This window comes from Canis lupus, chromosome 28, assembly GCF_011100685.1.
Source record: "Canis lupus familiaris isolate Mischka breed German Shepherd chromosome 28, alternate assembly UU_Cfam_GSD_1.0, whole genome shotgun sequence".
In the NCBI taxonomy this organism is placed as follows: domain Eukaryota; kingdom Metazoa; phylum Chordata; class Mammalia; order Carnivora; family Canidae; genus Canis; species Canis lupus.
The window spans coordinates 23,654,617-23,682,165 of NC_049249.1; the positions used below are offsets into that span (position 1 = coordinate 23,654,617).

Consider the following 27,549-nt stretch of genomic DNA (forward strand, 5'->3'; position numbering starts at 1 on the left):
GCTCTGGGAGACAAATAAAACTTCAAAAGCCTGGAGATCTAAAATAAGAGGTTATATTTCAGGATGAAGTTCTAGAGAAATGCCAGGATGACATTCTAGTTCGGAGTTTATTAAAAAATATTAGAGGGGACCCCCTTACCATGTTTATATTGACACAAACAACCTTTTTTGTTTGAGTAGCAAGTGTAACACTGTTGAACATCGGTCTTCTTTAAAGTTTAGATAGCCTCCATATAAAGATAAGAACACAAGAAATAAAGCAAAGAAAGTAAGACATAAAGAAAGAAAACTGTCCCCTGGAGCCATGCAGAAATTAGTTTGCCTCCAATCAGAGTTATTTTTTGTTTGGGGGGAAGATTCAACTTTTTATTCCAATCCTGGTTGAAGCAGTTAAAAAAAAAAAAGGTTTTTTCCAACTCTGTGAAGTAAAAGAAATTAGATTCAAGTGGCTGAACTTGAGCTTCCCATTGGATTATTGTGCAAGGTTTCCCTTTATTTCCCCCCACAGTGGATAATGCATGTTCATTGTGATTTATCTGGAGCCGGTTTCTTTTACACCCTCAGCTGATATAAAGTCGAGCGAGGACTGAGGTCGGAGATTTGGGGAGCATCTGGGAGGCAGCCTCTACGGTCCAGAGAGAATGAAACATTCGGGAACGTGAGCAACCGCATGTGTCATTGACGTTCCCAGTGGTAGGAGCCCCACTTTTTGCCTCTCAGCACAGACAAGGAACCATTAAGAAAGAGGGACAGAATTATTGATCTCCTTGGAAAATTTTCCCCCAAGACTGTGTGTGCTGCTTTGTTTTCATCTTGATTTTAACTTTTCGCTCATGTTTCTGACCTAGAATGATCGAGGCTCGGGCTCTCTGGCAGGACTGTGAACCTTTGGCCAGCTTGGTTTGGCCACCTGGCAAAGAGAGGGTTCTGAGAAGCGATGGTGATGAGGGCCTTTGTCCTGTTGGCTGTCTTCGCGGAAGCCTCTGCGAGATCTTGCACTCCGAATAAAGCAGGTATGCCCTGGGCTAGCCCATCTTCCTGGAAAGGGAAGTTTCCTAAGACTCTTTGCAAAGCTCAGAGCTCTGTTTCTCTTTTCATCAAAATGCAGTATTGTAGCCACATAGACCCAGTGAAGCCTCCAGGCCCAGCCAGACTTTTCCGTAGGAAATAACAGTGTAGTGGATAAACTTAGACTTTTTTAAAATTAGAAAATCCTAGATAGATGAATGGATAGATACATAAATAGATATAAAAATATTTATTTTCAATCAATAAATAATAATGTATTATAATTTCATAAATACATAATCTATTTCCTATTTGACCTACCGAATTTTTGTCCTGTGCCATAAATTAGGTTTCACAGTGTTACATATGAAATGGACATTTTTAAAAATTTTAAATGATGTGCTCACTTTCATGGGCATGCAAATTTGTATATATTTCTAAATTGAAATATATTTCTAATCCATTCAATCTGGCTTCACAGATATATCCCTGAAAATAGATGAAAGCCTAAAAGTAGACCAGTCTTGAGTACATATTAAGTATGGAGAAGATATCACAAAAATGTAACAGACACTGTAAAGGCAGAGCTTCAGTGACTGAGGTTTAGGGAAAACATTCACCACAGTCATGAAGAATAGTGAGGAAAGTATTTTTAATCAACTGCTTTTCATGTTCAGGTGTGCCTAGAACCCACTGTTCTCTATGAAGATTAATATGATTTTCATATCTGATTTCAAACCCTGTGTATCCTCTTTCTAGATGTCATTCTTGTGTTTTGTTATCCCAAAACCATCATCACCAAAATCCCCGAGTGTCCCTATGGCTGGGAAGTTCATCAGCTGGCACTCGGTGGGCTGTGTTACAATGGTGTCCACGAAGGAGGTTACTATCAGTTTGTGATACCAGATTTGTCACCTAAAAACAAGTCCTATTGTGGAACCCAGTCTGAGGTAAGTCCAGGCCACCCAATGAGGAGTTGCTAAGATTACCCAACTGGGCCCCAAAAATAAGACATCTATGGCCCGCCCTTAAAAAGGATTCAGAATTCACCAATTTCCTTTTAAAAGCCAATCCTCACTTTTATGTCCTGGGATGTTAGTGTTATTTAATTTCTTCTCATCTGCCTTGTTTAAGCGACTCTTTGGATTTGAATTATATTCTCCTAATTTTGTGCCTGAGCGAACTAGGCCACCTTCCATGAGTAAACAACATACATTTCCCATCTCCATCTTGCTTTGAGTTCTGAGCTTGGGCTCACAAGCTGCCATCCTTCCAGGTTAGATGGTGGGACTTCTTCTGACCAAGACTTTGAAGTAGTTGGAAAGGCATTTTAAAGGAGTAACCAAAGTATAATACAATTCATAATTGGGTCTCGTGAAGTACCTGGGACAGATAATCAGAATTGAAAGGAACCACATGCAACCTCTTGCCGAATGTCCTTGTATGACAGAGGAGACATAGGAGACCTCCCAGTAAAGTCACAAGCTGGGAGCCACAAAACCAGTAGGGGTGTAGTCACGAAGGGAGGCTGCTCTGCTGCTCACCCCTAGTATTCCTATTACCTTGACTGCAAAAAACTAGATATAAACGGGGTCTCATAAAATGAAAACAAAGAGCTCCCCAGGGTTACTTCCTCTTCCTAAAGTCCCCACAAGGACTGTGATTTAGAGACTCATGGACATGATTAACAAAATCATCATGTGTTTGAGTCTCCTGGAAGAGGGAACTAGAAATCATCTGTGTGGTCTTAGGCAGGTCACCTCTCACACAGATGTTTGAGATCCCTTCCAATTCCAGTATTCTGAAATCTTAGAGTTCAACAAGCCAGAGGAAAAAAGTCACAGAAATACTGCTCATTATTGGAAAAGGGAAAAAGCAAATAATGATGTAATGTTCTAGAAACAGGAGATGGGTGAAGGCATTCATGTAAGATTACTTGGATGGGAGAAATGGATTAACAAGTTGATACTGGGACACAGAGATCCTTTAGCCACTTCTTTTGGCCAGAAGCCGAATGCGTATATGGATTTCTTGTAAGTGTACAATCTTTGACCTAGATTATTCTAAATAATCTTAGTTGAACTTTTTGGTTAGTCAAGAACTCTGCAGAAATTCTCAGCTCACCACTGACACCTTCCCATAGGTCTGACCATCTTAGATCACTTTTCCCAGCCAACTCATTCTCATCATGGGGTCCAAGGCCACCCTAACTGCCTTCCCTCTTTCTCCAGTACAAGCCTCCTATCTACCACTTCTACAGCCACATCGTTTCCAATGACAGCACAGTGATAGTAAAGAACCAGCCTGTGAACTACTCCTTCTCCTGCACCTACCACTCCACCTACTTGGTAAATCAGGCTGCCTTTGACCAAAGGTAAGTGGCTCTGAGCGTAGAGGGCTGGCTGCCTTGCGTGTGACCTGCAGTCCCTGACAATCAGGTATGTTTCAGTCCTTATGCAAAATTCTCTCCCCTTTCCAGAGTGGCCACTGTTCATGTGAAGAACGGGAGCATGGGCACATTCGAAAGCCAATTGTCTCTCAACTTCTACACTGTAAGTGGTCTCTGGGTTCTCATTAGTGCCCTGTGGCCTGTTCAGGAGATAATGGGATGCTTCCTCAGGATTTGCTCTTCCCTAATCTCTATGCAGAACCCCATTCTTGAATTCAAATGAAGACATCAGCTTTGGTCTACTTGTACCCCTCTTCAAGGACTAGATGCCACAGAAAGGTAGATTCATAGACTGGACAGAGGAGCCAAAAAAGGTGCCACAGAGATGTAATGCCTATGTGCCCATTTTATAAGAAAACTGAGGAGAGAGCAATCCTGTGAGTTGTAGAAGGTCAATAGGCGATAAGACAGACAACATCTAACTCTTAAGCCAGATTAAGTTTCCACTGCAACCCATTCCAGAGATTGATATTAGAGTCTAGCTCCTGCTAAAGCATTTGGCACAGAGTTATGACTTTCCTACCTGGGACAGAGCTAAGGAGAGAGGTCGGGGTTGCCCTCTGCTCCTTAGTTCTTTGGTATCCAAAGCCATTCAGAGAGTGGGCTTCCTCTTGGTCTAATTTGGGCATGCTGCTTCTATTGACATTGAAGTTAAAAGCACACTTTGATTTCTCAAAATAAAACTAAATGTGCAACAGCCATTAGCCCAGCTGCCCTTCTGTTTGGAAGGGGTGTTTTGTTTTTTAAACCTGCAGCTTCCGATGAGAGGCATACTTATAGTGACACTCCAGTTGGTTGGAGGAAGATGCAGGCAGAAATAGAAACTTTTACATAGAACATTAGAACTGGGAGATATCCTTACAAGCCATCATGTCCAGCCCATTCATTTCACAAAGGAAACGACTATATTACCTGGAACTCCACTGACCTTGAACTCTGAACTTGCTTTACCCGCTGCCTAGAAGCTACCAACCCACTGCCTAGAAGTTACCAATTCAGAAGGTGAGAGATCCTCTAAAAGGGATCTTAGAGTCACCTGGTCCATTTACAGACAAAGATCTGCAGCCCAGAAGGAGGAAATGATGTGCCCATGATTCCACAGGCAGTGTGAAGCAGTGCCCAGTCTAGCATACAGATCTCTCAGCTCTGCTCTCTGATGCTTACTTCCAATGAAGGGGAGAAGGGGATGGAGCTGAGGTTTCATGACCTCTATCTCGCGCTGGCCTCATTTAAGGCCCTGTGTCTAATTTCATATTCAAAATTTTTACTCTCTTCATGAAAAAGAACTCTATAAATTATAGAAGCTTTAAGGTCCCAAAGAACCTAGATCTGCTGCTGACCACACACCAGTAATGGAAAGGAATCCCGTATAGGCCCTGGGCCTATAATCAGGAGGGTTAATGCAGTGTGGACCAGCAGGGGGATTAAAAGATGGCAACATCATTGCAGTAACTGATGAAGGCTATCCAGAGAGAAAAACAGGCTCACTTATCAACAACAGTCTCAGGGGACATCATGGTGATGGGCTGTCTTTACTACTGAGTCCTCGTCCAGATGTGCATGATTGTTATTTTAACCAGATAAAATTATAGATATGATCTTATGCTGATTTATGACAGCTTGTAACAGGATTATCAAAAATCATCACCCATCATCAGCCATGTTGGGCTAAGTTTCAGACATAAATATCAAATCTTAGAATTGGAAAAGAAATTTTTTAAGAAGTAAAAAAAGAAGTATAGCTTCATCATCACCCACACCATCCTCTGGGCTGGATAGACAGACTTAACAGGACACTTCCTTGAACTGTTCTAGAAAGAGGCTAAGGCGTCCCCTGGGGCCCATCAAGACCTTTACAGGACCAATGACCTCAACAAAAAGGGGGTCTGCTGTTGCAACAGAAACATTTATACTGATCAATATTCTTACCATGGGCTTGGTTTCCTATGCCTGACCCATGAGACTGGTATTTTTCTTCTCCTCCCTCCTTCCGCTCTGAGGGCATTCTTGTGTGTTTCTGAAGCAACAGCTGCCCCCTGCATACATTTCCATCAAATTACCAGAGACAGAGCTGTGCCCTAGATTGCACAAAAGAATCAATGCACGGCTAATTGCTTAGGATTCCAAGAGCTCCGAATGCTGGGCTCCAAAGCCACCAGTTCTACTCAACATGCTTCCTCTCTTCTCTGTCTATCCCCCTCTCACTCACTCCTGCCAATAGCCCATAGTTGGTGTTCCTGGCGAAAAGTCATTTTGGTCCCCAATCCAAAATAAAGGAAGGGAGTCAGCTTGTAGAATATCAGTGTGCTTAAGAAAATAGTCTGCCATTGGCCCACTGGTTTAAGGTCTAGTTCTACCATTTACTAGTTGTATGACATTCAGTAAGGCAGTTAACCTCTTTGAGCCTTCATGTATTCATTTGTTAAATAAAAATAATAATAGCACTTGCCCCATACATTTATTAGGAGGATTAAATAAAATTATTATTATTTTTTAAAAAATATTTTATTTATTTATTCATGAGAGACAGAGAGAGAGAGAGGCAGAGACATAGGCAGAGGGAGAAGTTCTTCCCAGGGAGCCTGATGCAGGACTCGATCCCCAGACTCAGGATCACGCTCTGAGCCGAAGGCAGACATTCAACTGCTGAGCTACCCAGGAATCCCAATAAAATTATTTTTATAAAGCACTTAGCATACTACCTGGCACAAGGTAAGTGCCTGTGAAAGTAGCCAAACTCATGATCACAGCCTTTGACTCCATTTAAAATGAAAACTCTGAGAGCTCCTAGCACCACCAGTTACCTTTATAGGGTTGTTACCTTTGTATGGTTGTTACCTCTGTACCATCAACATCAGTATGGGATTAGGTTAACTTTTATACAATCGAAATAGTGTTAGCCATTCTCAGTTAAACCAAGACCAAGGAAAAGGCTTGGGATGGAACAAATGCAAACAATAGAGGCCAAATTCATAGACTTCCAAAGCCAGAACAATCTTCAGAGGTGATCAACCTTGACCTTCCACCCAAAGTCCAAAGCCCTTCTATAAGATCGCTAGAGGGTAGGCTCCTTACCAAAGGAAAAGGGAAAGTGAGCCCTTCCCATTTTAGATCAGCATGTGAAATCTGATATCCCTTTGGTCATGGTCTGTCTTCTGAAATAATACTGAGTCATAGTGTTGTTGATGGCCCTTCACCTATCTCAAGCTTATCTTCTCCAACATCACCCCACCATTGGTGCTCCATCATCCTACCCTTCCCTCTGAGAACGATCCAGTTGGCCACTGACCCTGCTAAAATGCAGAGCCCAGAATTGAAATATTATATTGTAGGTCTTTTCAGATCTCTGTGGGCCACAGTGGGTCAGGGGTGACCTTCTTATTTCTGAAAGATTCTGGGAACATGTAGAATAATATTAGCTTTGTGCAATTTTCTTTTATTTCTATTTCACATTGAGCTTGTGAGCAACACCAGCCCCCAGATCTTGCCCACATGAACTGCTATTAAGCAGATGTACCCATCCTAACTGTGTCAATGGACTATTGTGACTCAATCTTTCCATCAAGCGAAGGGACTAGAAGGCTTGATTTTTCAAGCCCTGTGTTCTTCCATCTTGTTCCACAAATGAGTAGTTTATGTGCTGTCTCTATGTTTCCAGGAATGCCAAAACAAATGGTCTAGGTATTATAGGATGAAGTTATCTGGAAATAGATCTCTAACTTATGTTATAAAGAAAGTAGGAGGAAATCATGCTGAGAATTGCCTTAGCTATAAGCTGAGAAGTGGAGAAATTGACCAACAAAGTATTTTGTTTCAGAAATGGAATTAATGGTGCAGATTCTCTTCTCTACTTTGTAACAGAATCATACTAGCTCTTCTGCAAATACAGGCATTATTCCAATATTCTGGTACCCCATTGGCTGGTCCCTGGGAGATGGGGCTGGGAAATGTACCTGCAGATAAGCTGGGGACTGCATTGTGGTCCCCAGGTTAGGTCTCACATTTGTAAACAGTCTCTTGAAATATGACAAATCTCGGAAAATAATTAACACTAACAACCATTGTAAATCCGCTGCTTCAAATGCATAGTAAGCTAGTAAATCACTTATGATTAAGAACATTAGTGTTCAATTATTCCAACTATTGAAGTGGTGCAGGGGGTTGGCAGACAGGAATAAAAGAACTGACTTCTGAGTAATTTACTTGGAACCCCAGCTGGACCTACAATCACGGAAAATAAATGTGAGAGCCCCTACAAGATAATTCTGAGGCCTCTCAGCAAATGCCCTGAATTGGACCCCGTTAGGGGGCTAAAGTCCATTGTAACTAGATATCCTTGCTGACACTGTTTACTCATTGCAGTTTTGCAAATCTCTAAGTCCATGAAACTCAATCTTTTAACTAATATCCTGGTTTAAGCCTTATGCATCTATTACATAAAGTCACCATCATAAAAACATTTCTCCAAGGCTGATGAAGGCAAAGGTCACTCACATTTTTCAGAAGGGGAAACTGAGGCCTAAAAGTCTGACTTGCCCATAATTTAGTGTGGGAACTAGGATTAGCCTAGGAACCTTGTCCTTCTGTCATGATGCTTTTGTCTCCAGAGGCTAAACTCACAGAGTAGCTAAAGGATGTTACTAAAGTTGAATGAAACTAAATGAATGGGTATCAGCCTCCTTTGGGTAAGTCAACTGACATACTATTTTTTAATAACTCACCCACAACTGCCTAATGAAGAGGCCAAGTGAAGATCACACACACCACATCTGTGACCAAAGGCTGCTGTTTCTGTTCTCAAATTGTGGTCATGACTCCCTACTGTACTTGGAGTTGCAACCACAGTCTTCTGGATCCATCCCCATAGCCTGTCTCACTTCACTACCTACCCCTCTCACTTCCTACCTTCCCCCACCCCTTTGCTTACTCATGCTCCAGCATATCGACCCTCTTGCTGTCTTGCCAGCTATATTGTCACCCAGTGCTTTGCTTTGGCTGGAGCATTCTTCCAGAGATGCCTGCATGTGCTGTAGAAGCATTTCTTTGTATCAGTACTCAGCCTAGAAGCACAGGCTTCCTTGCTTCCCTCAAGTCTTGGCTCAAGTATCACAACCTCAAGGAAACCTCCTTAAATGCTACAGTGTTTAAAGTTGCAGCTTACCCATCCTTGCACTTCCAATTTACCCTACTCCCCTCTACATTTGTTGCAGTTTTTCTATATAGTGTACTACATTCTATTCTAACATGTTATATAATTTACTTGCCTAATGTCTATTGTCTGCATCCCTTGCTGGAATGTTAGGCGGTTAGAGACAGAGATATTTACTTTGTTCCCAGATGTATCTCAATATACAGGATATCCTGACATAGAGACTATCTCAAACAGAGAGCAGCGCCTGACACATAGTAGATGATCAGTAGGTTACTGCTGTTGCCATTGTTGCTAACTGTACTGGAATCAGATCATATGCCCTCTGACCTAGGCTGGAATATCCTCAGGCACATAGTGGAGGTGAGCAAGAGCAAAACAAGGTTGTATATGTTCTATCCCTATTTCCATGGGTGATTAAGTGAAGCTCAGTGCTTCAGCATTCTTGGATTCCACCTTTTTTCTGTCAGCCAAATCTTGTTCCTCACCGGCATATGTCTCCTTGTGGCCAGCAAATCCAGAGATGTGATTCCCTGACCCCTTCTCAGATGGCACCAGCATCCTAGGAGGTATAGCTTCTCTAGTCCTGGAGGGTCTCACTGTGGTCTCATGTGCCTGTGCCCCACCCCACCCCACCCCAGTTCATCTGCTCCTGTCACACCCATCTGCTCAGTCTGAGAGGTCATAATGCCTAGTGTCAATTTCCTTCCAAAGAATGCCAAGTTCTCCACTAAGAAGGAAGCCCCCTTTGTCCTGGAGACATCTGAAATCGGTTCAGATCTGTTTGCAGGAGTAGAAGCCAAAGGATTGAGCATTAGGTAAGTATATTTCCTCCATATTTATATTTTTAAAGCCAAAGAAAAGGGAAAAAGATTAGCCAAGAAGCTTTAATTACCAGATGTTTCTAGGCATACAACCCTCTGGCTCAAAGTTATGCATTTTATTTCATTTCCAGGTTTAAAGTGGTTTTGAACAGCTGTTGGGCCACACCATCAGCTGATTTCATGTATCCCTTGCAGTGGCAGCTCATCAACAAGGGGTAAGTCCCGTGCCCCAGAGCACAGTGCTGAGAAGTGGGGTCAGGCAGATCTGGGGCTACTTTGGCTTGGGATAGCTTGGGAAGGAGAGATGAAGCCTCTTAGAGTCATGCCGTGACACCCTCTGTGCTTCCAGATGGATTACTGATACAAGCAGACATTTATATAGTGCTTTCTGGGTACCAGGGGCAGTTCTGAGAGCTTTATCATGTATTATTAGCCCATTTGCCTTACAAGAGACAGTCATTACTACCATCTCTATTTTCTAGGTGAGGAAACTGAGGCACAGAAGGGGTTAAGTAATGTCACATTCTTAGTGTATGCGTATTTATGGAGAAGTGGGTTCAAATCCAATTAGTCTGTCACCAGCACCCTGATGAGAACTAAATTAGATAATCCACGTAAAAAGTTAAGCATGTAGTACCTAATCAATATCCAACCAATTTAAATAATATCATTGATTTTGTTACTAATCCAGGAGATAGTTGGGAGTTATTAAAATTTTTTGACTAGAGGATGAAAGCATTGGGATTGTACAAAAGAAAGATGATTTTGGAAGTCATCCATGGGACGGTTTAGAAGCAGTACATGAGAGGTGGAAAGACCAAATTAGAGGGCATGGCCTGAACTGATATGCAGCCAAGTAAATGGAAAGGTCATCCATGGGAGGAAGAAACCATCAAAATTTAGCAACCAATCAGATATGGGGTGGAGAGAAGAACAGGGCAAGAAGCCTGAGAAATATGTGGCTTCTTTACAAATCAGTGGGTTGTAAAGGTGAGGAATTGTTTGTTGTAGGGAAGAAGATTCTGGATAAGTGTGTTGGGTTCCCCTTGCATTCAGGGATGACATGTGGAGCTTAAGATACCAATTTTCCAGAAACACTTAGAATTGTAACTTGGGAAAACAGAGGACAGTTTGAGCTAGACTGAGATGTGGGCATCATCCACACAATGAACTATAAATATGAAAGAGACCGTTCCCCAAACAGACCGGTGTGCCCATGTTGCTGCCAGAACCCTTCAGAGCTAAGTAAACATTGGGGCCAGGGACAAAAATGATTAGATAACAAAGGTGGAGCCAACTTGGACCTTTAACTATTTATTTTTACTTAACAAACACTTATATAGCACTTGCAACATACCAAGCATGTTCTAGGTAGGGGCCTTACAAATATTATTTTCAATGTTATCAAACCCCCTATAAAGTAGGTAGCATACTAAGCACTATCTTATAGAGGAAAAGTCTAAGGGATACACAGGTTCAGAAACTTGCCCAAAGTCCAGAGATGGTCAGGGGATGGATGATCTGGGGTTCAAACTCAGGCAGCATTATTTACTAAGCGATGTAGATAGGACAGGTCAGCAGAACCACATCTAAACAACCTAGCAAAGCTTCCTGCAGAAATAGTAGCTTAATTTGGATGTCACACCTGTCACTGAAGGATTCATTTAGGGTCTGTTGACAATGGTGCGATCAAATGACTTCAGGGAGATTGTGAAATAAATTCTTGACCTACAGGGACCTGAAATTATGATCAGGCATTGGGAACCTCTCTCAAACAATGGCTGCAACCGGGCAAAGTCTCGGCCATGCCATGGAAGCATCTCCCTGCAAATCGCTCTGGTACTTCCAACCTGCAAATGTACAAGATGGCAGAAAAAGGAATGCTTGTGGTTTTGTGGTGGTCTATACAGGCAGTCTGCAGACTCTAGTGTGCATAGGAATTACCTAGGGTGCTTGTCACACATGCAGGCACACAGTTAACCTACCCCATCAGAGGGTTCCCGGAGAAACCCTGAGAACCTGTGTCTATGCAGAACAAAATTAAAGAAGCCCTCATCCCCTCATCTAGTTCCACTTTCTGCCTAGCTAAAATGGCCCCTTGAGGTTGGAGATACACAAAAACCAGTGCCAAGGGGAGGGATGAGGAAGTCCACTCCCATAACCTCCCAGAAGTTTTGGTTCACACTGGGCCCTTTTGGAGGAAAACCCAGTTTTCAAGAGTATCTGGAGAGGTTAGAAGAGTTATATTATTAGGAATTTTAATCTGATGTGGAGAAGACTCTTGTGGTGATGTTGTAAGGGCCACCCTTGGGCCTTCCACCATCCCAAGATGTCTGTCACAGAGGGGCAGGTGCCACAGCTGGTGACAAGAGGCAGCGGAGCCAAGACATCTAAGCCTGCCCAGGCCTTGCCTCCTCCCCACCCCCAACAAAGCTCTGTTTACATTGTTTTCCACTGGCTGACACCATGCCTTGGACACTCCAGCTGCAAGGAGCTATTTTAAGGACTCACATCTTGAGTTCATACAAGGATCTCAGGTTTATTGACCAAATGATCCTCCAAGGTCTTGTTTCACAACTTGGAAAATGCCTCCAGCTCTGTCATTGCTCAGAAGTCACCACAAACGTGGCCAGGCTTCTGACCCCTGGTCCAGATATAAGATAGACTGTTCACTTCTTGTTTTAATCACTAACTGACAGAATTGACATTCCTTCAGGCCTAAACTTATAATTTGCCCCCTAATGTCTGGTTCTGATGGAATGTGTGGAGGAGGGCACATCTCAAAGGCTCTCAGATAGCTGGAGGGATCTCTGGTATATGTACCCTGAGTTGGATTGACAATGGAGTCAGAGAGATGCTCTGGGAGGGGCATCAACTTTGGAGTCCACTGTGGTGCTGTCCACTGGTCTTAAGCTTTGGGACAGATTCTGGTCTTCCTTGTCACCTGCAGACAACAATCCCCAAGTTCATGTGGGCCTTACTGTACATTGCCCAGAACGATCATGTCAGGTCCCAACACCCTGCCAAATGTCTGGCACTTAACTAGAGAATTAGCACATGTTTGGTAAATGAAAAAGTATTTTGATTAAACCAAGTTTTTTGTTTTGTTTTGTTTTGTTTTTTTTTTTTTTTAGTCTCAATGCCGTTGACATTATTCGGGGCTGGATCATTCTTTTTTGGGGACAGGGGGCTGTCCTGTGCATTGCTGTGTGATGATGTGTAGCATCCCTGGCCTCTACTGACTCCATGTCAGTAGCATCTCCTGACTAGTCATGGTGACAATACCAAATGTCTCCTGGGGGGCAAAATGGTCCCTAGGCAAGAACCATTGACTTTGACAAACACCCATCTGTGTCATTATTTTTGCTTTTATTATCAATGATTACCTTTGGGACTTTGGAAATTCCCAAATACTACATTTTCATTATAGAGAATTTGGGAAAAAATATGAGATATAAGAAGAAAGCAAAAACCATCCATAATGGCACCACTCCATAATGGCCAGCACTAGCATTTAGAGGGCATTCCTCCAGTCATTTTTTGCCCTGTGCCTGTATTAAAAATATGACCAAATTTTTACAAAGGTGACTATATAATATAGAATTTAAATAACAACATAAATTCAAACTCCCAGTGGCAAACTCTCACAGTGTACACAGAGAAATATGTTATATATGGCTTGGCTGAGGTGGCTTTGGCAGTACTTCGGGAAATGCGGTTCTCAGCACCAGTGTCTTTATCTTGAACATATACGGGAGTCGGTCCATGTCCTGGTCTTTCAGACAACTTCATCTCTCAGGGATTTCTGTTTTTTGGGGACAGAGGTATGGTGACTTACCAGGTGTGCGTCTTCTCATAAGTCACTCCCCTTCACCCCACGGTCCCCTGTCTATAGAGTGAAGACTAGCACGCCCATCCCATAGCTCCTCAACTTGACCTCATATCATAAGGATAGGCAAGGTGCTGCCAGTCGAAGTGCTTTGTAAGGATAACATGCTGTATAGAAGCCCAGGGAAGTGTTGCTGTTTTCTGTGAATTTACCTCAGGTTTTGCTAGAGTTCATGAGCTAATTTTTTCTCCCCTCACCCTGTCTGCTCCAGCTGCCCCACAGATGAAACAGTCCTCGTACATGAGAATGGGAAAGACCACAGGGCCACCTTCCAATTCAATGCTTTCCGGTTCCAGAACATCCCCAAACTCTCTAAGGTTTGGTTACACTGTGAGACATTCATCTGTGACAGCGAGAAGCTCTCCTGCCCAGTGGTGAGCCACTCTCTCCAGAATGAGAATATGACCTGAGGTGGGGGGGGGGGGGGCATTTGAGAAGCTGTATTTTTAGCTGGGAATTGTCACCAGACCAGCATATGTGCGTGCTGAGGGCATTCTGGAAGAAAGGGCACTAGGTGTAGGGGCAGACAGTCAGGCTCTGTCCACCCTGCCACCAACAAGCTACATGGTCTGGCATATGTCACAATCTCTGGAGCCTCGTTTTCTCATCTTTAAAGACAGTGGTGATAGGTCATGATGGCCCTTCTCTTTTCAGAGAGTCATATTAAGTAAAATGAGCACAAGAACAGACATGGAAATGCTTTGAAAAAGTTAAAAGCGCAAGGAAAATTCAAAACCTAAGTGGTAGCAATAGGTGCTGGATGGAAGGCAAAAGGTGGGTATTTTTAGCTCTTGCCTGGGCAACATAAGGGTCCATTTCTGAGACCTGAAATGAGCCAGAGAGATGCTGCAGAAATTCCCAACACCACTTAATGCTGAACTGACTTTGTGAGAGGAAGGGCCGGGCTGTGGGGCCCCTAGTTCACAGCCATGTTCAGTGCAGCCCAGGCCAGGGACCAGCTTCCCCTCCACATCTGAGAAGCTGCTGCAGACTCCACCAACAGGCATAACGAGTTCAGGTGGGAGACAGTTTTCCGTAGCAGCCAGGTGTGAACCTGGTCCTTAGGGCTGTGGTTCCACAGTGTGGTCGGGGCAGCTTCAGCATCACCTGTGAACTTGTTAGGGATGCAAATTCTCAGGCTCCCCAGACCACCTGATTTGGAAACGCCGTGTAGGCCCAGAAATCTGTGATTTAACAGCTGCTCCAGGTGACTCTGAGGCATGCTCAGGTTTGAGAACCACCTCCTTAGACCTAAAAGTGATAAATTGCAAACTGTTGCCTGCTGTATTTGGAGACCCCAGTGAGAAGGAACACAGTGTTTCTGAAAAAGGACACCTGCTTACATAGCCTGTAGTAACCAATCGAACAAAGATTATAATCTCTAGTTCTACCCATTTTTTTTTTTTTTTGGCCAGAAAATGGTCACATAGGAGCACCATAAAGAGGAGGGAGCAGAGAGATATTTCACAGTTGATGAAAGGGTAATTATTGGCACTACATTTTAAAAAGAAAATAAAGTGAACCAGAACATATTTTCCAAGTGTCCACCTCTCAAACCACTGCAATGAGAGTCACTGCAGGTAACAAGGTAAAGCTTTGTCCTTTTCCCAAGTTAGAGAAGGGATGAAGATACCACTCTGGGAAATAAATAAATAAATAAATAAATAAGCAAGCAAGCAGACAAATAAGGTAACTAAGATCTGTTGACTGAGGAATTTTGACTCTATCAAGTGTGGCATTCCTGTTTTTAATCTGTGGTCTTTCTCTTTTCTCCCCTGTGTGCATTTCTCTTGCCACCCCCCCCCCCCCCCCATCATCCCCTCCCCTCCCCTGTCCTTTGCTGCTGCTGGTTCCTCAGACCTGTGACAAACGGAAGCGCCTCCTGCGGGACCAGACAGGGGGCGTCCTGGTGGTGGAGCTCTCCCTCCGTAGTAAGCTTCTCTGTTTCCCCCAGAGGTTGAGTTCACTCTGGGCTGCGTCCACAGGCACAGCCGCTTTGAGCATTTTCACTGAATTGCCAAACCAGTTGTGCCTGTAGACACTACCCTCACCTGCGACTCAAGGCTTCCCACCTGGGGGGCGGGGACGCCATAGCACACGCCAAACCAAGAAGTTGAAGTTTGCTGACTACCCTGAAACTCTTCTAATCTGCAGCCTAAACCCCAGCACCCCCAAAGAATTAGGAAGTGCTGAGCCTCCAGGCGGAGCATGCAGTCCAGGATAATGACAGACAATGAGATGTACTGGGAACAGCCCGAGCAAGTCAACCAAACTTCAGCATGCCCGCCCTGGGCTGGGCTGGACACTGGGGTTTCAAAATTCAAGGAGACCCACATGGCCCTTGTCTTCAAGAACTTATCATTTGGCAAGGAGAGAGCTGCTCAGTGCCAGGAGAGAGGGAGATGACTATCAGTGGTGGTGGAGGAGGCAGGGTGCATTGGGAGTTCATGGCCAGGTGATACACCCGAGTCTGGGGCCTAGGGAAGACCTGTGGGGGTCATCTTTAAGCCTGACCTGAAGAGTGGTGTGACATGAAGGGTGAGCAGGGTCTGGGAAGGCTGGGGCCTTTATTATTTTTTTTAATTTTTATTTATTTATGATAGTCACACAGAGAGAGAGAGAGAGAGAGAGAGGCAGAGACATAGAGGGAGAAGCAGGCTCCATGCACCGGAAGCCCGACGTGGAATTCGATCCCGGGTCTCCAGGATTGGGCCCTGGGCCAAAGGCAGGCACTAAACCGCTGCACCACCCAGGGATCCCGGCTGGGGCCTTTAGTAGCTGCACATCTTAGAGGAGAGTTGCTAAACCATGACCAGGGGCCCAATCCAGGCTTCCACCTGCTGTTTTCTGGCCTACAAGCTAAGAACAGTTTTTACCTTCTCATATGGTTCCCAAAAAACTAAAAGAATGATATTTTATGACACAGAAAAATGATTTGAAAGAAAATTTCAGCTTTCTCTAAAGTTTTATTGGAACCCAGCCACACGTGTTCATGTAGATATTGTCTCCAGATGCTTTCACGCCACAATGGCAATGTCAAGTAGTTGCAATAGGGACCATATGGCCCATAGCTGAAATATTTACTATCTGGTCCCTTCCAGAAAGTTTACCAACCCCTGCCTTAGAAAGCCAAGGAGAAAATGGTTTTCTTCTTCTTTCAAAGAAGATTTTGTGAACCCTGCTATAAACTTTGCCCTAAAGGCAGTGGGAAACTGTTGGTTTAATTAAGGGAGTATATGGTCAGGTTTGTATTTTAGAAACATTTATCTGAGGCTCTTCCATGATCTTTTCTTAAACCTTCAGCTTTCTCTCTCTTTACTTATTACAGGCAGGGGATTCTCCAGTCTCTATAGCTTCTCAGGTAAGGAAAAGAGGCACCTCTGGGAAGTGTCATGGGGCAATGCCTTTAAAAGGTAGATATGTGTTTTCAAAGAAGCTTAGCTTTGGCCCCAGCAAAACCTTTAGGAATTGAAAGTTGCTCTTTAAAGCACACCTGATTGGGACAGAGGGGGACAGAGGCAGACAGATGTCTCTCCAGCCATCCCCTGAGCTCTGCAGGAAGGGTGGGGCTGGGGATAAATTGGATGAAGCAGAATTGGGTCCCACCTCTCAACGAAAGCAGCACCAGGGAGATTTGCTTGGGTTCCTGCATTTAGAGAATGTGATTTTCAGTGATGTGTTTTTTCAACAAATATTTCTGAGTCCCTGCTATGACTCTGCCCCTGACCCTCATTAACTAAATGACCTTGGGCAATGAACTCACCCTTCCACTCCCCAGTTTCCTCTAAGAAATTAGGCTAATCATTGCTCCTAACATACATGGCTGCTGTATGGACTAAATGTTACAACGAAGGGCACCAAAGAATGCCCTGCATGCAGCAAACATCCAGTAAGATTGGCCATAATTACTCTTCTAGGCAGTGGAGCTCCCGCAGAGAGAAATAGGCAAGGCCTCTAAGCTTCCCATAGTGTGACACGTTGGAGTGGGGGTAGAGGAATGATTTAGATAGCAGCCAGGGAAGCCTCTCAGAGGAAGAAACATTTCAGCTAAGACCCAAGATCTCAGCTGAATGATGAGGAGAACAACTATGTGAGGAGATGGGGTAAGACAGTTCTACTGATTAATAAACTCACTGATGTAGACTTTGCTCTCCCAGTTACAGGAAATCATGTAAACCAACTTTTTAAAATTCTAATCCCAGATCCTCATTTCTAAAGGAAGTTCTACAGCAAAAGCCCTAAGGTGAAATGTGCCATCACCGTGTTACCCATATTCAGATTCCCATCTGTCAGAGGTCCACAACCTAGGTTAATCTGTTGGGTTCCTTGCACTGACAAAACCGAGCTCCCGAAACCCCAAAAGATAAACAAAACTGATTTTATATAAAATGAGAATTTTATGAGATTTTTATGAGAATCTATTTAATGCCCGAGTTGACTGTTTTGTTAACTCTTTGTTGTGCTGTCCTTGCTCCATGTAAACTTTCTCTGTCTGCTTTCCTGTCTGACTCACAGATGTCCTCTATCACCTCATCGTGATGCTGGGGATTTGTGTCGTGTTGTAGGAGATCGCCAGAAAGGCGGTGACATCTCCTCCACTCAACATCATCTCCTCTGTCTGTGACAAACTCCCATGTATCGTGCTGCCAACAAGAACAAACAGAAGAGCCTACTGTTGAGATGCAGAGAACAGTGCTTTGCCAATTACGTGTTCCAATAATTTTTGTGAAATTCAGTGATGGTCTTTGGTGCCCCACTTCCTCTTGTGACTTCCTGTGGCTCTGAGATCCTGCAGTTCTTCTCCTGCAGCTGGTGGAGTCTCCTTTCCCCATGCTCAAGTCAGGGCTGCAGTGGACTCCTGTGAAAGCTATTCTAATTTTAAAAGACTAGCACACCCAACCAAGCGCAGCTGAACATTTTGAGGAGAATGTAGGGCATAACCACAAAGTCAGTGCTAAGTACAGAATGCACCGGAATAGCCAACTTTGCCAAGGGGGGCCTTTGTCATTGATGTTGCGCAATGCTTATTTAAGAACCAGGGCTTAGCTACCAGGCAGGGGTTCCCATCGTTCAAATGATGATGTGGGAATCAGAGTGGAATATAACAGTTTTGCTCAAACTTGAGTATTATAAAGGAAAACAATTCTTGAGAGGCCCCCAGTGCTAACCTAATTTGTCTTTATTATAGTGTTTCTTAAATATGTATAAACATTATATACATATTAACTCATTTTATAGGTGATATAGATTTCTAAAATCAAAAGAAAATTACAGATTATGTAGTAATAAGGCTACAAAAGAATAATATCCGCATTAACATAAATTTAAGATCATAATGTGGCATTGATTAAATGAAACTGCTACTGACACACGACATCTGTGACAGGTCCCGTGAAGTTTGTCAACCCAATCCTACTGTACACCTTATAATGTTCAATGCTCTCACCATTTTTCTTTCTATTCGATCTAAGAAATTTTCATCTGTGCATAATGGTCTGACCTCATTTAGTCTCTAACAGTTAAGCACATATTTGTTTTTGTCTCCTTAACTTGATTGTTAGAATGGAACCTACCAAAAGACTCAGAAACGCAACTGCAAAAATGGCCATGGTGCCACACCCTGGTAACACTGCCACCCCAGTGATCCAGAATGCACTGATATGAATGATTTACATTGTCAATAAAATAAAAACTGAATGAACCAATCCTCTTAGACAGTTAACTGGCAGCTCGAGGATGCACTGTTGACCCCAGAAGTTAGAATGTGATAGGAAAAGCCAGAGCTCTACGTTTTTTTCTTAGTCTTGTACAGACTTACTTAGTGGGCTTATAAGTTGAAAACACATCAGTTTGCATCTCTGTGTTTAATATATTTGAGGAGTTTTGAGATCTGTAGTTCGATGGGTCTTTTATAGCTGTGTTATGGAACTCAGAAATTCAGTTAGTTCCCAAATTTCTGGAAACACGGAGTACATTTTTGTGGAGCAACAGACTAGATTTAAATGACTCAGTGTAGTCTAAACTGGTCTCAAAGATGGAGCTCCAACCAACTGGGGTCTCTTCTTCCTGTATATAATTTTTATAATCAGGAAGGACAGAAGACATATTGTGTGGTTCTAATCAAAAACTCTTAAATAGCATACTTAGAGCCATAATCAAATCTTTGGCATGTCAGAGTAAAACAATATTATATTAGTTTTGCTTTATTTTATCATAATGTTTAATGATCTTGTATTTCCACCTGGTACTATGGAATAAATAAAATGCCTTAAAATAATAACCTATGACTACAGCTCACAGTGTTAATGTAGCATATCAATAGCCAATTCCTACACCTTCCTGAGGGGTTCTACAACTAGAACTTCTTAGACTTACACACATACCACAGACTTTCCATCATTCTACACTACATTTATGTTCCAAAAATTCCAGCATTCGCTTTCTGATGCAAGGAGGCAAAGCCATCCACATGATCTCCCCGTCTCCAACACCCTAACATCTACCACCAGGTAGCAACCAAATGTGTTTCAACCTCAAGTGAGCTAAAGCCCCTTCATGTCTTCTGACTTCCCTATCAAAAAATTAAGAGAGCACATTCAAAACTGTCTCTGTTATACATTCTCGTGAGTGCTAGACATAAAACATATGTGAGAATGAGGAAAGAGTTCCTCCCTTAGGTATCCTTGGTTGACATAGAAAAAACACTGGATATAAATTTTAGCAAATTAATCTTATCCAATTCCTGCTTATGATCCTTAAAGACTATCTCTCTTAAAATTTGAGTAATATAAAGAAAAGATATGCACAGACATGCATATGTACTGAGTTTATGTACATTCACATAAAACTGATCTATCAATACATACAGATTTAGTTATAGAGAGATTTATGTGTGTGTATATATGCATGTATATGTGCATATATGTGGACATATGAATGTATGTGTATGCACATGTGTGGAAATATGTTTTACATTTGTTTGCGTATGGATGCCAAATATTTATAATGTTCAATGAAAAAGGCAGAAGTTGGACAGCCTTGGTGGCTCAGCGGTTTAGCGCCGCCTTCAGTCCAGGAGATACAGGATGGAGATCCACGTCAGGGTCCCTGCATGGAGCCTGCTCCTCCCTCTGCCTGTGTCTCTGGCCACCCCCCTCTCTCTGTGGTGTCTCTCATGAATAAATAGATAAAATCTTTATAAAAAAAAAGAGAAAAAGTCTTTATTATATAAATATAACTTGTGTAAGCATGTGGGCTAGAGCCAAAAGGGAACAAACACACACACACTCTCTATACTAATACAAAGATGAGATAATAATAGACAATCACTATATCCCACCCAACCTTACATCAGTATCTTGTTTTCTAATGCCTTTTAAATGTAACAACATTGGACTGCTTAACTACTTCCACACTTTTCTCCATACCTGTATCAGTCCTTAATATATTGCAGTACTACTAGTTGTGCTACCTCTCTTCAACTAACCTGAGAGCTAAAGATGAAGGAAAGTTTCATATTATCATCTCCCCCAGTGTGGTACTTGGCACAGAGTAAGTGCCCAATAAATGTTCTTTGAATTAATGAAATGTGATACGGATCAATGGATGGATGCATGCATGCATGCATAGGGAATGGCCTATCTCTCTGAGAGACCTCATAGCGGAGATCGTTCTGTTCCCTTCCATGGTAGAACAAAATGTTTGGAATCCATAAGCCCTGCATCCAAACAAGGGAAGAAGTTCTGAAGAAGACAGATGTTGTCCCATTGTCTCCATGCTGAGATAACAGGGGAAGCTACCCTTTCCCTTTCAGATAAATGCCTTCTTTTGACTAATGTCTTCAATTCTTGATGCTAATGGCTTACAGGGAGGAGCAAAGTCTACCACAATAAAAATGGAATCATGTTAGAGAAAATGGAGTCTGTGAAGGTCCTAGAGTTCAGTCTCCCACCTCTGGGCAGGAGAAAAGTCCTACCAGTGGAAACACAATAGCTCCGTGGAGATGGGACTGTCTGTAAAGCACTTTCCTTGGGCCCTACTTAGTGTCCTTCTTCCTGACAAAAGGCAAGAATTCCACCAAACCTTTTGCAAGATTTGGTATTAAAGACCCTCGACTCACTAAAAGGTAGCTTATTTTCCTATACAGAGCTAAAAAATCTCTCTACAAAAGCAGCTCACAGGTCAAGTAACAAAGAAAACATTCCCAATCTCACGGGTTTTCACTTCTTCAGTCTTGGGAAATTCACCAGGAAAAAATCTCAAACATAATATATCGTCCAAACTGCTCTCCCACATTCAGGAGCAGCCACCAGGAAGATAATCTGGATGTGAGGAGTTCCAAGAGATAAAAAAAGAGAAATACTGTAAGTGCATTAATGGGTTAATAAGTCTGCTACAAAAATCACTGACAGACATGATGGAATCCTATTGTTTGGGCAAAGGGGGAAGTATTCATAGCGGAATGGATGGGTTCATCTTTGTCTGCTGGAGATTGGAAAAAATTAACACTTCATAAATCAATGGAAAATTCCACTTAAAATTCAAGCCTTGATTGAAAGCAAAGCCTATCTTCATTCCTTTGCTTTGGATAGGAAAGAAATTAAGCAATAAATTGAGACTGTGACATTTCCATTTGGAAACTTCAGTGCTCACAGGAAGTCAGGGCTCAGGATCAGGCCTTCCGGGGACTGACTGACTGCCTAGATCCAGTCTACCTGGAATGGCCTGATCCTGTTGGATTTCAGTGGTTGTTCACATCTTGGATAGAGCTTTATCTCCAGAAAACATTTCTGGAATGCCTTCCGGTAACTAAAGTTTAGGGAGCAGCCCCTAGAAAAATAAGGCAGGGCAGGGTGGAACCAGCAGTTCCAGGTTTTGCTCTCTGGCTTTCCTTTCTCCCAGAATGAAATTGGAATCACTGCAAATTCACAAGCTAATGGGCCGGAAATATCTGGCAGCTAGGGCAAGTTCACTGGCAGGTCTGGGAGCAACAGCCCAGCCTTGGTCCCTCAGGAAATGAGTTCACCATATCCAGCTCATCCAACTCCACATTTGGTCTAGACAGCACAGCTCCGGGGTAGGAAGAGCAAGCCAGCTAGATGACTCCCCCTACTGGCAGATTCACTCAATATCCCATATCTACACCCTCTTGAATGGGATTTTTAATGCATCACAAGGACTGGTCCTTAGACTTTCATGGGATCCCACAAACATCTTTAAAGAAAATACCTCAGAAGCTCTCCAAGATTTTAGCTTCCTCCTCAGTAAATTCGGGGAGTGGAATAGTTAAGCCTTCTTTGCCTTCCAACCAGAAAGTTGTTTGTTCTCCTTTGCCCTGTGGAAGCAAAGAAGAGTGCTGGTGAGTCACAGAGGAGGAAAGGCTGCCTGTGAAATGTGGTCTCTGAACAGACAACTCAGTCGGTCTCTCTTGCTTGTTGACTGAAATGCTGTCTGAGCCAAACTGCAAGTAGGCAGGAGCAGCCTCAGTGAGGGAAAGGCCTCATTATAGATGAAATCTTTATTTCCTTGGGCTTTACTGATAAGCTTATATGGGTAGTCTGCAATGGCCTAGGAGGTGAAGTTAAGGTTGAATTTTGCTGCAAAGGAAGTCTTTTAAAAATAATAATCAAATCTATTGAGCTCTTATGATCAGTAGAGCATCAAGTGAAGCACCTCATATACATGTTCACATTTGATCTTCACATCTACCCTCTGAGGGAAGTATTATCATTATTCTCATTTACTGGAAAAACAACCAAGCCCCCAAATCAGACAGCCAGTAAGTAGTGGAACAAGATTCAAAGCTAGGTCTAGACTACTGCCTTCTAGAAACAATTTCCCCTTACCTGAAGTCCATTGATCAAATACAGTATGCAAGAGCCAGGCTCACTCCTTCCCTTTCACGTCTTTCCATGAATCCCCCTACCCACCCAAACACTTAACATCATGGTAAACACCCACCACTTCCATCATGAACATCTCCAAGATGTTCTTGAGAACATCCATCCCCAACCTCACCAAAGGCCGATGGTTATCAGAAAGGTGAGTTTGCATCATGGTGTGTTTCAGCCAGCCTGGAGGGAGGAGAAGAAGAGGAAAGGGAAAAGACATTTAGATGAATTGAGATAGGGTCCTAGTGTCCTCAAGCCAATGGGCCTCTGTCTCCTCTATCTGGGAACATTAGACTCAGGAGAAGGGATCCATAGAGGAAATGTGGGCATTATAATTCCTGGGCTTTTACTTGCTGTTGCTTAATGAAAGACTAGACTGGGGTGTTCAAGCAGAAGCCAAGAGACCATTTGTGACCAAGAGAAAAGAGGCATCCCCCAGGGGGTTGGTCTAGGTGGGAACGAATATGTTTTCTGTTATAGATTCTGCATTTACCTTTTGAGGGAACCATACAAATCTCTGAAGGAAGAAGACCTGGCAGCTGCAAGAGCCTCCACATGGATGTCAGCAGTCTCCACATACCACAGTACAGAGATGCACTCATCCCATCAACTTCCTTAACATCTCCATCAGAGACTCCAATGAGGCAGGTGGGGTGCACTAAGTCGGTCTCACCTTGACTGGAATGGTGCCTCTCTCTTGCAAATCGTACCCTCCCGATGCCAGCAGGACGGCTGCAGTGCTCCGAGAGACATGGAACTAGAGAGCTGCCATAAGCCAGTTATTGCCTAATTACTGCTTGGTTGTGACTTTCATCTGGGGGTCAGCGGGCAGGGGGCTGGGGGCTGCTGTGGAGAGGGAATGCTACACTGCTTAAAATCTTGGGCTGCCAGCACCTTTCATTAAAGCAAATCACAGACAACCTCTCTGAAGTCTAGAACAGTTGGGGTGCGGCCCCCCAACCACCCAGACATTGTTCAGATGCTATTGATAGCTCAAGCTGCTCAAGCTTTAACATGTTCAGGTTAGAAACAGTAGACAGAACTAACTCCATATGCAATCTCATACTCCCCATGGATGGAGGTCCACTGGACTCCTCAAGCTTCCTGGGATGGTACCAGAGCTGGGACACATCACTGAAAATGTGGTTCACAACCAGCACTATGTCTAGAATCAGGTTTGGATCCTACATCAGCAGCCCCACTTTCAAGATTTATTCCTAAAAATCTTGACACACAAGTTTAAAGAGAGGTTTAAATCAGTGTTTGAGACTTGGCTGATTAGCCTAAACCATGAAGTACTCAGAAGAAAAAAATATTTTTGCACGTTTTCATATATTGTGGAAAATTTAGAAATTCAGAAGAATCTTAACCTAAATATTTTGAAACTTAAATCCTTAATAATTTTTTCTAGCTGATAAATGTCTCAGTGAATAAATAACATGCTGTCTAGCAATAATTAATGCAGTAAAATTACTGTAAAGCAAAAGAATATGATATCCGCTGGAGTTCCTGGCCATAGATTCATTCTGCATCACCAAAACTAAACTCTGCATTAGGGATGGGTAAATTACCACTCACCAGCCAAATCAAGCCCATCATTTGTGCTTACAAATTAAGTTTTATTGGAACATGGCCATACCCATCATTCACAAATTATAAATGGCTACTTTCACACTAAAACAGTAGTTAAGTAACAGGGACTATGGCCCATAAAGCCTAAAATATTTACTGTCTGGCTCTGAATGGATAAAGCTTGCTGACTCCTGCTTTTCCTTTAAATGGCCCTATTATATGTGTACCTGACTATTTAGAATTGAAAATCTTAGAAGGAAGTAGTCATGTGTGTTACGTAGAAAGCACTGTGCAAAACCCTGTCTACAAAGTTTGTGATCAACTTTGTCTGAAGGAGATAATGATATTATCCTCCAAATGGAAAACAGTAGACAAAATGAAAATGGGTTTTCTAAAAATACCCTCTGGCGAAAGATAGGGGACTGGAGGGACAGTGAAAAATCATGTTTGAAAAATACTGTAAATGATACTCATGCAAACTGTTGCTTTCCATTCTGGATGCCATGTTCACAGTGTCCCCAAACAGACAGTACCTGGATATGGTGGTTCCCACCACACCAGCCACCACAGGACCTACACACAGGAGAACAGAAGGGCATAGCCATTCTGCATTTCCCAAGGGCTTGAGGTATATTAAGCCAAGAAATGCCATTCAACAAATATTTAAGTGCCCTCTTCAGGCAGAGCTTGGCAGTCGACCTTTGAGTTTACAAAGAGGCAACCTACAGAATCCAGACTCCTGGTGGGAAACAACATAGTCAAATATGATGAGCTGAATGCTTGCAACCCCCTCCCTCATTCACTTGTGGAAGCCCTAACTCTCAATACAAAGGCCTTTGGGAGGTACTTAGGTTTAGATGAGGTCGCGAGGGTAGGGCCTCCAGGATGGGATTAGTGCCCTTATAAGAAGAAGAGACACCAGAGCTCTCTCTCTTTCTTCACTATGTGAGAACATAGCCAGAAGGCAGCCTTTGGTGAGATAGGAAGAGGGTCTTTACTAGAACCCAACCATGCTGGGACCCTGATCTTGGATTTCCCTGCCTCCGGAACTATGAGAAAGTAAGTCACTGCTGTTTAAGCCATCCAGTCTGTGGTATTTTGTTATAACAACCAAGCCAAGACAGAAGTTAATGACGATGTAATTCATGCGCTAGAGATGTCAACAAAGCAACTGCAGCACAAACATGGGAGTAATTAGGTCTGATTAGGGGTCAGGTTTTATTTTAGTCAAGCCTTGGAGGACAGTTAGGAGCAGGTTTAGTTACACGACTTATAGAGCCCAGTCTAAAATGAAAATAAGGAACCCCTCATCCCAAAATTATTAATAAATTAAGAAAATTAACAATTATTATCAATACTATAGCAATGTTATATTACATATTGTATATATTTGTATATTGTATGTAATATTATGATATTATATTATACTAATAACTAAGAAATTAAGACAGAAGAGCATTAAACCAAATGCTAGTCACTTCTGCACAGGTCATGTGCCCATGGGTTTGACAAAAAATAGACCAAATCAAAGAGCATTTGATGTAGAGGTATGGGTGGTGCGGGGGAGGCACCTCAATATAACTATCCTGTCTCCCCTCAACTTTCAGTTCAACAGCTTGGAGTCTCTGGGTGTCTTTGCTGTTACCAAGTAATCTAGCTAGCTGGAAATACATTCACAAAGACAAGTCAACCTTTTGTTTTCCTTGAAGATGTTACCCTTCAACCTCACGGTCCTAAACACCTCAGACCTAGGGCTTGACTCCAGAACCACCTGCTGGCATACCTGGATCATAAGTCCCAGTGCTGTGTACCTGTGTGGATGCCAATCCTGAGCATGAGCTTCTCCTCAGGTATGTGCCCAATCTGGAAGTAGACAGTGGCATTGAGAACGTGCAAAGACATTGTGGCAATCTCATCCACATGCTGGCTTCCATTGCAGATGGGAAGTCTGCTAGCACCACGTACGCATCTCCAATCATTTCACCCTGAAAATAAAGGAACTAAGTGGCCTTCAGCTGAGGCCCCCCATGTCCCAGCATTTCTACAAGTTTCTGCTCTTGTCCTGGTTCTTCCACAAAGCCTTCCTTCTGTAAGCCCTCCTGCACACAGTCACTGCTTTCTCCTCTGAAATCTGATAGTGGTGGTGACCATATTTCCTCCACTCAAGTTCAAAACCAGTTAAACAGGCAGCAGCATATGAAAAGGGTAAATCTTGAAGGATCCCATGCATCCATCAAGTGGAATTCATGTTACCCAACCTGAAAGGTCTTCACCCCATAGAAGAGTTCTTAGGTACATTTATACATATGTATACATTGTTATACTTAGGTATAAATGCATGTATCTGCCTGAATTGTCCTCTTCTCTCCTCTAATAAATCCTAATAAAATCAGCTTTCAGATCCCTCATTCACAATAGAAAATAAATGACAAGTGTAAACTTTAAAGATACATTTGCCATCAAGCAGAATCCAAAGATGATGTGGGATTTCAGGCATTAGCTAGGCAGTAAAAATAGCTCAGCCTATTGGCCACCCCAGAATTATACAAAATCAACCAGTGCACAAGTCTGACTGTTTATTGGCTACCTCTCCCCATCATGGGTACATCCTTTAGACATTGAAACTGATTTAGTCTTAGCTCATGCAAAACATAATGGAGAAGATGACACCAAGAGGAAATCCCAGAGGACGTCCTCCTAAGCAGAGGTTCCATTTTATTTTATTTCATTTTATTTTATTTATTATTTTTTAGAGCTTCCATTTTAGA

At 42.8% G+C, this 27,549-nt stretch overlaps 2 protein-coding genes across 3 annotated transcripts in view; one reads left to right on the forward strand and one right to left on the reverse strand.

The window, feature by feature from the left end:
* Positions 1–495: 495 nt before the first annotated feature.
* TECTB (tectorin beta) lies at positions 496–19,599 on the forward strand. Of its 2 annotated transcripts, none has more exons than XM_038577960.1 (11): positions 496–693; positions 849–1,013; positions 1,768–1,958; positions 3,240–3,382; positions 3,458–3,560; positions 9,321–9,424; positions 9,562–9,645; positions 13,531–13,693; positions 15,178–15,250; positions 16,648–16,680; positions 17,835–19,599. In XM_038577960.1, exons 2-11 carry the CDS (start codon positions 938–940, stop codon positions 17,882–17,884), a joined length of 1,020 nt encoding a protein of 339 aa, XP_038433888.1. In that variant the 5' UTR covers positions 496–693; positions 849–937; the 3' UTR covers positions 17,885–19,599. The 2 variants fall into 2 exon arrangements, with proteins under 2 accessions (XP_038433888.1, XP_038433889.1); XM_038577961.1 differs by having other exon boundaries at positions 498–693; positions 3,488–3,560.
* Positions 19,600–22,548: 2,949 nt separating this feature from the next.
* LOC100688545 (guanylate cyclase 2G-like) overlaps positions 22,549–27,549 on the reverse strand; it is a 46,227-nt gene continuing 41,226 nt past the window's right edge. Inside the window, 5 exon segments of the mRNA XM_038579233.1 lie at positions 22,549–22,653; positions 23,883–23,974; positions 25,256–25,354; positions 26,593–26,739; positions 26,742–26,766. Coding sequence (XP_038435161.1) covers positions 22,549–22,653; positions 23,883–23,974; positions 25,256–25,354; positions 26,593–26,739; positions 26,742–26,766 — 468 coding nt within the window.